Below are 14,911 nucleotides of genomic sequence, written 5' to 3'. Positions count from 1 at the left end.
GGAAGAGACTCAATTAATCCAGCAGGTGATTTTCTAACCAAACTGGGCATCCGGCTTCCGGCTTTGCCCCGGAAGTAAGGACTCATTAAATCAGCACCAACCCCCATAGCAGCAATCATACCAAAGGGCAAGGAACAATCAACCTGACAGAGAATTTACATGCCAAAGACTCAACCAGATGGTTTGTGCTTTTGTTTTTAAAGGTAAAGAAAGCTCTGCACTACTGTGATTTTTGTTCACCATTTTATACCAGGCTGAATTCACCTCATAATTGAAGGAGAGCTCCAAACCAACCAGCTCACTCGACAGAGCTCAATCTTAAGAAAAAGTGCCTGGAGTCTTGGCAAATATTTTCTTTCTTTCTTTTTTTTAAATAAAGGGCTCATTGGGCAAGGCTTTCCAGAGGCTGCCTGCTCAGGACAGGAAGAGCACTGAGAACCCAGGAGGGGTTGAAGCAGCTCCAGGCGAAGACCAGAGTGCTGGTCACTCCCCAGGGGGGGTGAGAAGCCGACTGGCAGGCATGGGCTCCCATCCTTCCCTCACACTGCCTCTGCCACAGCCCTCAGCGTTCAAGGGAGTCCCTACATACACCACCCTACCTCCCTAACTCCAAAACCCAGGGGAAGAGGGGGAGGAGGGACTAACATGTGTAGCATCTGAGGGTCGGGAAGTGAAGGCACCTGGACAGGAGGTTTGCGCTCCTAGTTCTGCGTGATCTCGCTGGTTTTACCAGCATCAGAAGCCCTGACAGTCTACAAAATGGAGAAGAGTTTCATGAACCACAAGGTGCCCAAGGACAAAGCCTGCTTCTGGATTCTGGGGCTGGTGCTGGAGGATGAGATCACCGCAAGGCCTCCACCATCTACTCAGCGCCGTGGCCCAGTGGGATCTGGCTGAGACGAAATTCACTCTGGTCCCCCTCCTGCCTGAAACCCTCCAAGAGGTGGGGTCTACAGTGTGTGTGTGTGTGTGTGTGTGTGTGTGTAAAACAGTTGTGAACTTGACTGTCTCTCATACTTCAATTAAAAAAAAAATTTTTTAAACACACCCTCCAGCAGTTCGGGAACTAAATCCAATGTCCTTCCCATGGCCAGAAAAGTCCCCAGGACCCCACCCTTCATTCGTCTCTGACAGACCTTCGTGCCCCTCTCCCCAGGCTCACCCGCACTCTGCCACTCTGGACTTCCTTAGCCCTCCAAGCAGGTTCCTATGTGGGGATCCACGCCAGGCCATCCCGGCGCTCCCCCTCACCCACCACTTCAGAGGAAATGTCACTCCTTCCAGAAGCTTCCAGAAGCCTCCCATCTGACACTGGCCCCAGATATTCTCCCTTATTCTCTTCTTTGCAGCATTTCCCACACATGCTAGTGCGGTAGTCATCTGTGGCCATAAGTGTTTACTGTCTCCTTCCACAGAACTAGGGATGGGGCTTGTCCTGTTCCCCAACCTATTTCTAGCACTGTCTGGTGTGTGGACGGTGCTCAAGAATCTTGGTGGAACGAAAGTGTGCCATTTGGGCCACAGGTGTCTGTACCTCAGTTCCTTCATTTGAAAGAAGAGCTCTACCTTTGTGGCAGATTGTGCCACGGACCGGGTTCTGAGAGGACCCTCTCCTTGTTCCCGAGTACAAAGAGTTAATTAACACTTTTGTCCATGGGACTGCTTACTGAAAGATGGAGAACCGCTAATCATGAGGGCGGAAGAAACCCATTTCATCTACTGGATTCTCCTGGGAAGTCACTCTTGGCCTATTTTCTTGAGGCTGACCCATCAAAAGTTCCTTTATCTGGTCCTCAAAGGCCTTTATTCTTCAGCCCTGAAATCCGGGGGCTGGAACTTCACATTTTGAGATGGTTCCAAGACCTCCTCCCACTGACTATGTTATTTCAAATCACGTTTTACAAATTTTAGACCCCAGGGGGCTGCTGGTGTAGATAAAAAATGAGATGTCAAAACAGTTTACCTATGATGTTCACCGTACTATCCACTTCATTTTTTATAGCTGAAGTCAGGACGGCATACTCAGGAGAAAGATCACTTACTCCATTACTAAGCCCCAAAGATGACTCAACTGGTTCTTGCTAGGAAGAAGAAAAGAAAAAAGAATTGAGAACACTTTCTTCCGCCTCCTTTTTCTTAGCTTAAATTCTACCCTCTGTCTAATTTTTTTTTTTTTTTTTTTTTTTTTTTTACTGCTACGGTCACGTTCATCCCCTGAATGCATTCCCTGGTAATTTCAATCAGCCCAGAGCTAAAGCAGCACATTTCTGCATGGAATGTCCTGTAGGTATTTCCCTGCTTTCATTTTCCTTCGAGGAGCACATCTACTCGGCTTTTCTGAAAGGCTTACACCTGTAGACAACAGTCTGGGGGTTCAGCGGGGCTATGCAACTGTCTGTGGGAAGAGCCACGTGCCCAGCTTCCAGGTGGAGGGAGAGAGTGCTCAAAAGGGTCAACTCCTGGCTTTCTAAGGAAGAAAAGCTTCCAGAAGCTTCCTTTACAACAACTTCGGAGGAAAAGGTCTGCCTCCACCATTGCTAAGAGCAAGAAGCCGGGGAGACTTTGTGAATAACTTCTCCTCAGATAAGGTTTGCCCTAGACACTGGCCACCTGAGCACTCGTCACTGAGGGGCTGGTCGGTAACGAGCCAGACTGCTCAGAAGGCCATCTCCCCCTGTGGAGTCTAGCTGGGCAACTCCACAGCCATGGCGTCCCGCAAATGCCTTTCGACTGTCTGAATGTTCCAGACAGCCCGAGAGGCTATTCGTTCATACTAATGAAATGATGCAACAAGTTCCTCATCCTTAGTGTAGCTCTCACTTCCGGTCAAGTGTCCTGGAACCCTCCCACCTCTGAGAGGGTTGGGGGACTTTGGGGAAGCCAGTCCTGAGGTACACATGGACTTTCAGGACGTTGACGAGAAGAGTTTTTCCTCATGGGAAGATTGCATCTGCATCTATGACAGCAATCGAGTCAGACAAAAAAAAAAAAAAAAGCCACACAGGACAGCTCTTTTGGGAAACCAAGATGGAGAACGGAAGCAGAAAGAACACAAGAGGGAGCAGAAGATCATCAGAGGTAGACATGCCTATGATTTGAAAAACCCAGAGAGGTGGGCATCTCTCAGGCATGCAGGGTATCCTTACCATTTATGGGCTACCCGGAATCAGGGATGAGCCCCCCAAAATCCTAGGGAAGCCACACAGGAAGGAGGGGGAAAGCACCTCCTCCTTGATGATCCCCACCTGGCAAACTCCCATCATGAGAAAGAACTTCAGCTTGGAAGACATCACGTCAGTATACAGCTCAGTCCTAAGAACTTTCCCACACGCACACTGACAAGAGGCACCAAAGGGCAGGGGAGGGGCCCAGGACCCAGGCCAGCCCCCCCAGCCCCCCAGGGGGAGTCTTTGCCCCTTTCTCCTGCAGCACCTTGCATTTGCCCATTTTGCGAGGCCTTTCTGGGGAAAAAAGTCGCCTGCCTGGGACTTGAGTCTCCATCCCTTCTCCTCCTCCCTTACGCCCCTGTTAGAGCCTGTGGTGGGTGGAGGCCGCCCCTCTGGCCTCGGCCTCAAGCTCCAGGCTCCCGCGGGGCTGGTATGACAAGCCCGTTTGTCTGTCAGGCTTTGCTGTCACACGGGGGTCAGAGCCTGGCTCCTCACCTCGCGCTGGATGCGGGACCTGACTGAAGCCTCTTGGAGCCTCTCCCGGGGCTGTGCAGACAGTGGGAACTTGAGGACAGAGCAGACTCCACTCCCAGGGACCACGTGAAGATTGAGATAAACAGGCACCTGGCGCTTACTATCAAGTTAACACTTTCCACTACCCAAGCATAAAGAAATGAGGCTAATAAAACTGCTCTCAAGTACAGGGACCTGTCTTCCAGGTCCGTCACCCAACCCCACACACTGACATCCAGCAGGGGGGAAGGACTGCGCTGTCCCTCTTGACAACGCGACTGTCCCACGTTACCGTAATTCTCCGCCTTCTCATGGCACCTGCCTCTCTCACTGCCTCCTCCGGGGGCTCCTATTCCAGGGCTCTCCCCACCCCCCAGACATGCTCCAGATTTCATTCTGCTACTTCTTTTTCCTTGATGGCTCCAAAGGAACCATGTACAGAACATCTAAAGGAATTGTCGCAAGACCACCCCCGCCGTGCCCAATCTGTATGGGTTCCTTCTGTTGTAAAGTTATTTATTTATTTTTTTAACTCATTCTGCTTGTAGGTTTCTGATAAAAGTCATGAGGCAGTCAGACTTGCATATATTTAAAAACCTAAATTATCTTACTCTCAGCTGAAGGCCTCTGTTTCACATGATCTGCCGTTTAATTAGTGGCAAGTGATACTTCTATCACTTTCCACTTGAGAAAACTATGACTCAGAGACTAAATTAATTTTCTAAGATCACACTACTTCTAGCCTAAGGAGATACAAGAACTGAGCTAGGTCTTCAGTCATGCGACATGAGCCCATTCCAGGAGCTTTCTGCCTTAATGAACCCCGCGTGCATCTCAACAGAAATTCAGACAGAACCATTTTCCACATCGCTGTCCCCACCTCACCCCGACCTTGTGTCCTGCGCTACTTCTCTGATGGAACCCTACGCTCTACCACTGGAGAGTGCGTTGGACTATTTTGAACAAGGTTTTATTCCTCCCATCCTGCTTCAAAAAATGCCCTGTTGCTTCCAAAGTCTCCAGTGCAAACCATCTCGCGGGTTCTCGCCCTCCGGAAGGACAGTAGTGAACTGTCCCATGAGGGGCAACAGCCAGCATCTCTCCGAAAGTTCTTCACTCAGGGTGCAAAACAAGGATCTTCACTGATCTCAGGCCTCAACTAGACATGTTTTTTTGTTTTTTTGTTTGTTTTTTAAGCAAGGAACTCAAAATTACAAAAAGGGCACACAGTTCTCTGGAACATGCACACAGAGGTCTCTGTCCCGTGTCTCCCGGTCCTGTGTGGTGCCTGCTCCCGCTCTGTCCCCTGCTGTGCCATACCACGGCCTGGCCTGACCGGCCCTCAGCCAGACCCCTTTCTGTTCCCTTTCTGGCTTTAGACATAGGCTCTCCTGTGAATCAACTAGTTTTGGTTTCTAATCCATCCCAGAGAAAACCAAACAGAGACCATGCGTAAGTTCAGACCCCTCTGTGGTGCATTAACTCTGCCAAATCTTTATGCCCAAGAACCTTCCTTCTCCGTGTAGAATCTAAACTTTGGCCTGCAGTTTAAGGGGTTTGGGACAAAAGCAAACTGGCATGAGAGAGAGAGAGCGTCCAAGGGCAGGAGCCGCTCTCTTTAGACCTCTGAAGTCTCAAAAGCTGAGCTTGCTGGAGGGGGTTGGGGTGGGCCCGAGTCAGAGGACAGCAAGGCCACTCAGCCTCCTCTCCAAGTCCAGTCACTCTCATCCCTGTGCCACAGCCCCTTGTCTAGATGTCCCTTGCCTAGAGGCAAGATACAGCAGCCGTCTGAGCTTTTCTGTCTACAACCCAGTTCCCTGCTGCCAGAGATGCCCTAATTCATCTGTGCAAAGTCGGGCTCTCTGCAGCCCAATTGAAGGAGATCTCTAGAGCTCTCTACTAACTAAAATTTCAGGCTGCCCGCTGGCCTTCATAAAAGTAGCCTGGGGGTGGGGCGCCTGCGTGGCTCAGTCGGTTGAGCATCTGACTCTTGATCTCAGCTCAAGTCTTGATCTCAGTGTCGTGAGTTCAAGCTCAGTATGGAGCCTACTTAAAAAAAGTAAAAAGTGTGGGCGCCTGGGTGGCTCAGTGGGTTAAAGCCTCTGCTTTCAGCTCAGGTCATGATCCCAGGGTCCTGGGATTGAGCTCCGCATTAGGTTCTCTGCTCAGCGGGGAGCCTGCTTCGCCCTCTCTCTCTGCCTGCCTCTCTGCCTACTTGTGATCTCTGTCTGTCAAATGAATAAATAAATGAAAAATCTTAAAAAAAAAAAAAAAGGTAAAAAGTGGCCTGGAGGGGTGGGGTGGGGGGTTTGTACACTCCTCACCATGGGGCCACGAGTAAGATAGGTTGACGCCTCCTGCCCAGTCCTACGACATCTTCCTTCCTTTCCTTTCTTCCCTGGAACTAGACTGTCTTCATCTTCTTCCTACTCTCATTATAACCTTCCAAACCTCCCTTTAACTTCTCTCCTTTACCTTTTTATCTTGTCCTTGAGGCTCGTGTTCTTCTCATACAGCTTCTCTTCTTCTTTTTCTACTGTCAAGGCCCCCGGGGTCATTCCTGAGTACCTGACCGCACACCCGCCGCCCCACACCTACCCGAACTCTGGGCCCATGAGATCCCACTGTCATTCACACTCAACACGTTCCAAGTTAAACTCAGGTCCTCCTCCACAAAACATGCTCCAGCCCCACCTGTCCCTTCTATCAGGCTTGAAACTTTGATCTGCTGCTGTCTACACCCTCCGCATCCTCTCCGACATCTCCCCGTCTGCATTCCGAGGGCCCCCAACTTCATCTACACTTGCACTGCGCTCTCCGCCCCTCCGTTCCGTCCTACCGCCATGAGAAAGACCTCCTCCCCTTAAACATCAACTCCACTGTGCACGGCTCTTACCCAAGGAACTCAACCAAGCCTCGTTTCACATCATCCCGCGAGTTTACTCAGCCACAGAGCCTCCGGGCTGAGCTCTGAGTCGTACCCCCAAGAGCCACCAAGAGCGGAAGGAGGCAGCAGCCCCAAGCAGGCAGGCAGGCGGGCCCTCTCTCCTGCTCCATCCGGGGCAGCTCTGCATCTGCCTGTGTTTCAAGCGGGCTGCCAGTCTCTGTTTTCATTTGATTAAGGTCTGGAAACTGAATACCTCTTCCAACCAATGATGGGATCGCTCCAGTACCAGCCCTGAGAGGTGGTCTCTGGATAGTGATGGGGAGCATGTTGCTTTTAATCCAGCTCAAGGTCACCGTTAGAGCCAATAGCTTGATTAGAAAGTTCTGCTAAAAACCAGGACCTGCTTTTCTGTAACTTTGACCCAGAGGTCTAGGTTCAGAACTAATACAGACGGGGCCTGCTCTCTCCCAGGTGACCTGAGACACCCTCCTAGAATACAGTTCCCATCACAGCACCAATGCTTTGATCTGGAAGCACGTTATAGGTACAAAGCATGCATGTTTCACTGTCAAACAATCCTAGGAGCCAGGAACTATTCATGTCTAACCCTCCCCACCCACGGTCTTTTGTTTCCCACTGTTGCCTCACACTGAATCCTGCTCTAATTAAGCCAGTTTCCTGACTCATCCCGGGAAGACCAAACAGCAACTCTGACTTCCCGGCCTTTATGTCATGCTCCTGGTGCTGACCGCCATGGCGCTGACTGCCATGTTACTCCATCCATGCCCCAAAGCCTGGCTCAGGTATCACCACTTCCAAAAGGCCAAGAGGCACCAGGTGTGGTGAAAGAGTGTGGGATTTGGAGCTGGACTGACCTGGATTTAAATCCCAGCAGTGCTACCTTGGAGAAAATTACTCAACCTCCCTGTGCCTCCAATTCCTCATATACAAACAGGAGATGACCCGCCCATCCCAGGAAGAGCGAGATGACATATTAATTAGAGCTCAGAACTTGGTAGAGGCTCAAAAATGTCAGCTACCACTCCTCTGTTTATCCCCTTCTCTTTTTACTGATGTTGGCCTCTGTGACCTTTTTTTTGAAACACACAGTATGGGACTGTCCGCTCTCCTGGGTCTTAAGTCTTATTTCCTTAGATGGGCAGTTACCTCCACATAGGCAAGGCCCAGCTCAAGTAAAACACAGCACACTGAGTTCAGAGCATATATATTCACAACAGAGAACACTGAGGAATATCGAGGCAGAGTTTCTGCCCCTACTACATGGCCGGTGGGCCTCGGTTTCCCAGTCTCGGGGGAAGCGATTTGCTGAGGGAACTTACAGCATGGAGATAAACTGCCTGAGTGACCTCAGAAAAATTCTGACACTTAGCCCACAGGTTCTAAACCTCATTTGCTAGTTAAAACTTCAACTTGAACTGAATGAAGATTGGGAAGAGTTTGTCGCAATAGGAAAATTTCGCACCTTGTTCCTACATCGAAGACCAACATTCTCAGTGGAAGAAGCCTATCTAGTCTCCCCTGTCACACACTGGCATGGGACCTATTAACTCAGAGCTTGGGCACTGTGACAACAAAAAGTAATGTATTAATAGCTCGGGAAGGATAAAGTCCTTCAACTGTACAATTCCGGATAAGTTGGAGAGATCCCCTAGGAAACGTTCTACCGAAACATTTTGTGAATGCAAAGGCATTCACTGTCGGGAGCCACAGAGCTTGGGAAGCCTACTGGCCTTATCTACGTTCAGAGGCCACACTGTGGGACAGATACAAGCAGATTTAAAGTCAGAAGTGAGGCTCTCCTTCTTTCTGATGAACCGCCTGCCTTCTGCTGAAGGGACAATGTCTCTCTGAGGGACAAGTCTCAGGGACTAACCACATTGTTGTCACCGGAGGATTTCACAGTATACACTTTGCTGGGGGCTCTCACTTGCTTCCCTGGGCCACCATGGCCAAGCCTCACCTGGGGCTGTCCCTTCCACCCCTTGCTCAACTGTGCGGCCATAGGGAAGACACCACCACATCCCGTGCTTATGAGAACAGCCCGTGTCATCAACTAGAAGAGGCGCATCTTCTCAGATGTCCCCAGCCCTGAAACAGAATGTGCCTTGTCATCAAGTGTGGGCCATGGTCTCACCGCAAGCAGTTTTTCTTGCTCTGACAGACCTAAACTGATAGTGTTCTCTCACTGTGGGCTCTGATATTCGATGGGGCATGGAAGGCATGTTTGAGCAAGGTTTGCTGCTGGCGAACGTCAGTTACTCCCTTCTGTCTATTAACTGAGATGGGGAAATTAAATCTGTGCTGCAATGTAACACCCCACTCTGGCCTCACACGTTATCTCTATTTATGCATCTACTTAGTGATCGAATATGTACTGATTATCTGTTCTGTACCAGGCACTGAGCTAGATGCTATGAAAATAGTAGTGAATACGACACAGTCATACTCAAGATTGCAGCAAAGTCTTCCAAGTCACCTATTTGTGGGGAAGTCCTACTTTTCTGACTAAATAATACTCATTAAAGTATAGGCCCCCGAAAAGAATCCCAACTCTGGGAAACTTGATACAAATAATAACTAGTGGGTTTTTTTTTTCAATTGCAAGGAAAAAATAATTTTTAAAAAGATTTTATTTATTTATTTGACAGAGAGATAGAAAACACAAGTAGGCAGAGCGGCAGGCAGAGGGAGAGAGAAAAGCAGGCTCTCCACTAAGCAGGGAGCCCGAAGCGGGGCTTGATGCCAGGATCCTGGCATTATGACCGGAGCCAAAGGCAGAGGCTTAACCCATTGAGCCACCCAGGTGCCCAGAAAAATACATTTTTTTAAAAAGTGATGTTAGGGCACCTGTGTGGCTTAGTCGTTGGGCATCTGCCTTTGGCTCCGGTCATGATCCCAGAGTCCTGGGCTCAAGGCCCGAGTTGGGCTCCCTGCTGAGTGGGAAGGCTGCTTCTCTCTCTCCCACTCCCCCTGTTTGTGTTCCCTCTCTTGCTGTGTCTTTGTCAAATAATTAAATATTTTAAAAAATTAATAAATAAATAAAAAGTGATGTTAAAGGAGACCTACAGATTAAGAGAAAACTTAAGAGGGCCACCTGGAGGGGCTCAGTCAGTTAAGCATCTGCCTTCAGCTCAGGTTGTGATCCCAGGGTCCTGGGATCGAGTTCCACATCAAGGTCCCTGCTCAGTGGGGAGTCTGCTTCTCCCCCTGCCTCTGCCTCCCTTTCTCTGTCTCTCATGAATAAATAAAATCTTTTTAAAAAAAATAAAAATAAAATAAAATAAAACGTAAGAGACACAATGTGTAAAACCTTACATGGATTCTCATTCCAGTAAACAGGCTATATAAATATGACATCATTTATGAGACAACTGGAAATCTGAACACTGACTATTTTTTATAATATTTGGAGAGACTGAGGAATTACTGTTAATTCTTCAGCTGCAATAATGCTACTGTGTTATTTTTAAGGAGTATCCATATTCTGAAGGGAATTGAACCAGTAATTGGGGAAAAAATCATATAATATGGGATCTGCTTCAGAATAGTGCGCTGAACCATATGAAATGGTTTGAGTCAAAAATGGCTGAATATGGGGCGCCTGGGTGGCTCAGTGGGTTAAGCCGCTGCCTTCGGCTCAGGTCATGATCTCAGGGTCCTGGGATCGAGTCCCGCATCGGGCTCTCTGCTCAGCAGGGAACCTGCTTCCCTCTCTCTTCTCTCTGCCTGCCTCTCCATCTACTTGTGATTTCTCTCTGTCAAATAAATAAATAAAATCTTTAAAAAAAAAAAAAAAAGGCTGAATATCGGCCACTCTCATGGGCTGGAGGGAAATGGATGGTGGCACCCACTCCTGAAACAAAAAAGTCCCGAGCTATTAATGTGCAAATTGGGGTGATGGCCACCGGGCAAATTCTCCTCAGCTGTCTCCTTCTTATGCATATAAAATTTTTCCACAATAAAAAAGTTAAAACAAAATTGGGCCTCAGTACTGTGCTATATTTAAAATAAGTCACAAACTAAAAATATTTAGGATGGAAAGTGGACATGTCAGTTCTGAAATATTCTGCTCAAGTATTTGTTTTCCACTCCGACGGGAAGATGAGCATTTCCGAAACTTTAACAGTCTATCTCAGCTGCCCCTCAAATTCTATCTACCTTCACAAGTCTCCCTTTATTTCAGAAGTAAATACTGTTGTGTTTTGTCTACTGGGACTAACTGGCTTGTTTTTAAACACAGTGCTGTCTGGATAGCTGGGGTTATTCCTCCAACAGCGATTCTGGCTTAGGAATCAGAATAGTTGGCATTGGGTACCAGGGTGGCTCAGTGGGTTAAGCCTCTGCCTTTGGCTCAGGTCATGATCTCAGGGTCCTGGGATTGAGTCCTACATCGGGCTCTATGCTCAGTGGGGAGCCTGCTTCCCCCTCTCTCTCTGCCTGCCTGCCTCTCTGCCTACTTGTGATCTCTCTCTGTGTGTCAAATAAACAAATAAAATCTTTTTTAAAAAAGTAAAAAAAAAAAAGAATAGTTGGCATCACCTTTAAGTTCAGTTCTAAAGGACCATGCCACTTTGGCCATGTGTGCCACCACCCTTGGACCCATGTAACTCAACTCCCTCGAACCTCAGTTTCTCCATCTGTAAACCGAGTGCCTTGAGCCCTAAGACAATCTGACGGTCTGTAGGGCTGGGAGTGTAGTGTCTGCTCTCCGGTCAGCCACTGAAGCTCATCCTCAATTTAGCACAGGTATCTGGCTATTCTCTGTTTAACAAGGCCATGCCACGTAGGCACAAAGACCCTCACACTGCAGGGGGTTCCAGACCACAGAGCCTACTGAAAGGCTTGCACGCACGTGCACACACGCGCGCCCACACACACACATACACACACATCTGTATGGAAAGACTTGGGGAGTTGCAAGAGTTAGTTCTGAGGTGGGGAGAGAGACTAGAGAGAACCACACGGACAGGGTGTTGTTCGAGCAGAACTCTGTGTCCCCAGCCTTAGGGCCTGTCATGGAATATATGCAGAACATGGAGATGATACATTTTAACATAAGTATATAATACTTAATAGACTTTAAGGTCTATTTATGAGCCTGAAAACATGATATCATCAGATTGTAGCTGGTTGCTGGAGCTCAGCTAGAACTAAGGGACCAGCTGGCAACAGTCGTGGGGACCAGATGGAGGCTGGAGTCCAGCTCAGTGTGAATTTGCGACTTCATTCATACACTGCTCCATGACACTGGATTAAGCAGGGGATGCAGGTACCAGAGTCTGTGCTGGGGAAAAGCCGAAGAGGAGACATGAAAAGCACATACAACACAGGAGCCAAAGAAGAAAGATGAAATACTTCACAGTGATCACGTTGCTTGTTTTTATGAGACAGAACAGGAATCATTAATATGGTCAAACTTTGGCTTTCTCTCTGAACAATAAAGATTACCTTGATGTGCTTAACTCTGTCTTCTTTTTCTGTCTTTGGTTTCTTTCCTGTGGCAACAAAAAACAGTCTGGGGTTAATTCATGAGGCACATACCGAAAACAGTTTCCCCTCGATTCGTTCTGGAACTTTCAATGAACCTGTACGTGCTTTCACCCACACACAGCCAAGTTTCTCTGACTGCCTTCAGCAACCTGACGGTCACTTCCCCCAGGCAGGCAAGGGGAGGACTATTACCCACAATGTGAACAACTGCTCTCCCCTCGGAGTGACCACAGATGTGGAAATAAAGAAACCACAGAGATACTACAATATATATGACGTAACCATTGTTTTAGTTAGTAAATATCTACCTTTCTTCGAAGGTCGCTCAGATAAGGGCAACATCCGGTATACTCTGAATGCATTGTTTCCCTTCTTTATACTTTTATCCTTGACTTCTTCAATGTCAGGCAAGGAGTTCATGGCACATCGAAAATTCGCCTTCCATGTTTTGGGATCAGGCTTATCTACTCCGGGCTGATGCTTTCCTAACAAAAGAGCCAAAAGAATGAAGGTTAAGAAAAAGAGCAGGGAAAAATAGAGCGTAGAAGTTTCTGGAAACATATAGGCTTGCTGACCAGATAGTGCACACATCCCTTTTTAATTCCAGGCTCCTACAGTGACCAGCCATGCTGCTTTGTCCGGGACCGAGACCGAATTCCTGGGATGTGAGAATTTTTGTTTTAAAACCTAGACAGTTCTGGGCAAACTGGGACAAACTGGTCACCCCAGCTCTCACCTAACAGCTTGAGAAAAAAACTAATAATGGTAGAATGGAGAGGCAATGTAAGTAACAGAGAAAGCTGGCAGGCTGGGGAAGTCTTCAAGCCCAGGTAACTAGAGTGTCCCTTTTTCTTCAAACTCTCAAATATTAGTAAAAAGTCTAATTCCTGTAAATAGCATTCCCTCCTTAAATTCTGTTATAAATAAATATATTCTTGACTACATTTTGGAGAGAGAAATTCAAAGCAAGTTTACCACTCCAGAACAAATAAGTTTATGGGGAACATGATCAGAACCCCACATTCACAGGAAATTTAAGGACTAAGTGTCACTTCTGAGCAAAGCATCCCTTCGGAGTGAGGAAGTTCATGCCCCCCGTGTCCTGGCTGTGCCTGGGGACACACCACAGGTTTTTCAGAGCTGTCTTCATAAGGCCATAAGCCTTATGTGTATAGTAAAAAAGAAAATATTTTCAATGGTTAACACTGTATTGTGTAATTGAAATTTGCTAAGAGAGTAGAACATCAGCGTTCTCACCAAAACCAAAAATAATAAAAGGTAAATATGAGAGGTGATAGATGTGTTAATTAATTTGATGGGGAGAATCTTGTCGTAGTGTAGACGTCAAATCATCACGTGGTATACTTTAACTATCTTACAATTTTATTTGTCCATTATATCTCCAAAAAGCAAAAGAAAAAAAAAAAAAAGACACTGGGATGCCTGGGTGGCTCAGTCAGTTAAGCGTCTGCCTACAGCTCAGGTCATGATCCTGGGGTCCTGGGATGGAGTCCTGCACCAGGCTCCCTGCTTATTGTGGAGTCTGCTTCTCCTTCTCCTGCCCCTCCCACCACCCATTTGTTCTCACACTCTCTCTAATAAATAATATCTTTAAAAGAAAGAAAAAAAAAAAGGAAAAAAAGGCATGAAATCAACAATAAACAACAGTCTGCTTCTGTGCCCCCATGCGGGGGCTTTAATACCTGTGTGGATCGCCCAGTTTCTAAAGAGGGGCGCATCTTTTTCGACATCCCATCCATGTCTAGCCGCGTGCATCCAAGGGATCTGGAAAATCTTCTTTTCCTAAAAAAAAAAAAAAAAAAAGTAAAAAAAGAAAAAAAAAAAAAAAACAAAACCCACAGCCATGGGGTTCAGGCCACCTTTGCAGAAGGTTCTTACATCCTAGCCAGTAAGATGCTCTCCTACGTGACACTGGGTTTGCGGGGCGTCTCCAGTAAAATCCAGTAGGAACCAAACCCACCTCCCCCACTGGGCTCTAGATCTCAACAGCCCATTCGGAAGAGATTCAGAGTCCTGTGGAGTCTGGCAGAATAGGAATGCATTCCAAGGTCAGAGGAGTTGATTTTGGGATATGCCAACGTGTTCTGTTATCTGTGCCATTTTTTCTTAAAGGACCACAGGGAACTGGCCACTGACTGAAACCTCTAATGCTTATTGTTATCGTTGTTACCAGTTGCCTTAGGTAAATTAGGTAAATTAAAACTTGGGCAACTTTCCAAAATTACACCCATTTGTGCTCCTAAAGGGAAATCAGGGTTATCCGAGGTCACTGCCACAGAGATCAAACACCTCAATCTACTGTGCAGCCAACAGAAAAAGACTGGGTCTACTGCCCTGCATGAAACAGTAAGAAATGCAAATAAAGATGTATTAAATGTGTGGAGATATTACTTTTTTAGAAAAGTCTCTTGGTACAATTTCTACAACAGACCATTTTCCATCTCTTTTACTACTCAAGAGGTAACTCAAAATAGTTTACATCAGCCCTGGCCTTTAAACACAGGATTAGAAACCAGTGCTTTGGAAACAAAGTCACACTCATGTGCAACTTCTTCAACCAGCTCTCTCCCACCAGTCTCAGCAGTTAGTGATTTCCCACAGCACTTTACATGTGACTGCCCATGTGTTCATGTGGTCTCGGTTTCATTTTTTGCAAGAATCTACAGAGTTCCATGGACGTCATTATCTCTGCCCTACAGGTGAGGAAACTGAGGAACAGAATTAGATTCTACAGCCAAGGAAATGATGGTAGCAAGCATCCGAATTCAAAACCAGGCCACGTGATCCCATCCATGTTCAATCACTATATCAC

The 14,911-nt window shown here is 47.3% G+C and overlaps 1 protein-coding gene across 8 annotated transcripts in view; it reads right to left on the bottom strand.

The window, feature by feature from the left end:
* Window positions 1-14,911, bottom strand: part of IRF2 (interferon regulatory factor 2) — an 82,453-nt gene that overhangs the window by 18,807 nt on the left and 48,735 nt on the right. For all 8 annotated transcript variants that reach the window (XM_082715737.1, XM_082715739.1, XM_082715740.1 and 5 more), the window contains 4 exons: window positions 13,782-13,881; window positions 12,387-12,563; window positions 12,037-12,083; window positions 1,964-2,081 (listed from right to left, as the gene is read on the bottom strand). In XM_082715737.1, the coding sequence (XP_082571863.1) occupies window positions 1,964-2,081; window positions 12,037-12,083; window positions 12,387-12,563; window positions 13,782-13,881 (442 nt within the window). The remainder of the gene's footprint in view (window positions 1-1,963; window positions 2,082-12,036; window positions 12,084-12,386; window positions 12,564-13,781; window positions 13,882-14,911) is intronic.

This window comes from Mustela nivalis (assembly GCF_964662115.1).
Source record: "Mustela nivalis genome assembly, chromosome: 20".
In the NCBI taxonomy this organism is placed as follows: Eukaryota; Metazoa; Chordata; class Mammalia; order Carnivora; family Mustelidae; genus Mustela; species Mustela nivalis.
The sequence above is the reverse complement of the archived record's forward strand: the minus strand, read 5'-3'. Positions and strand labels throughout refer to the sequence as shown.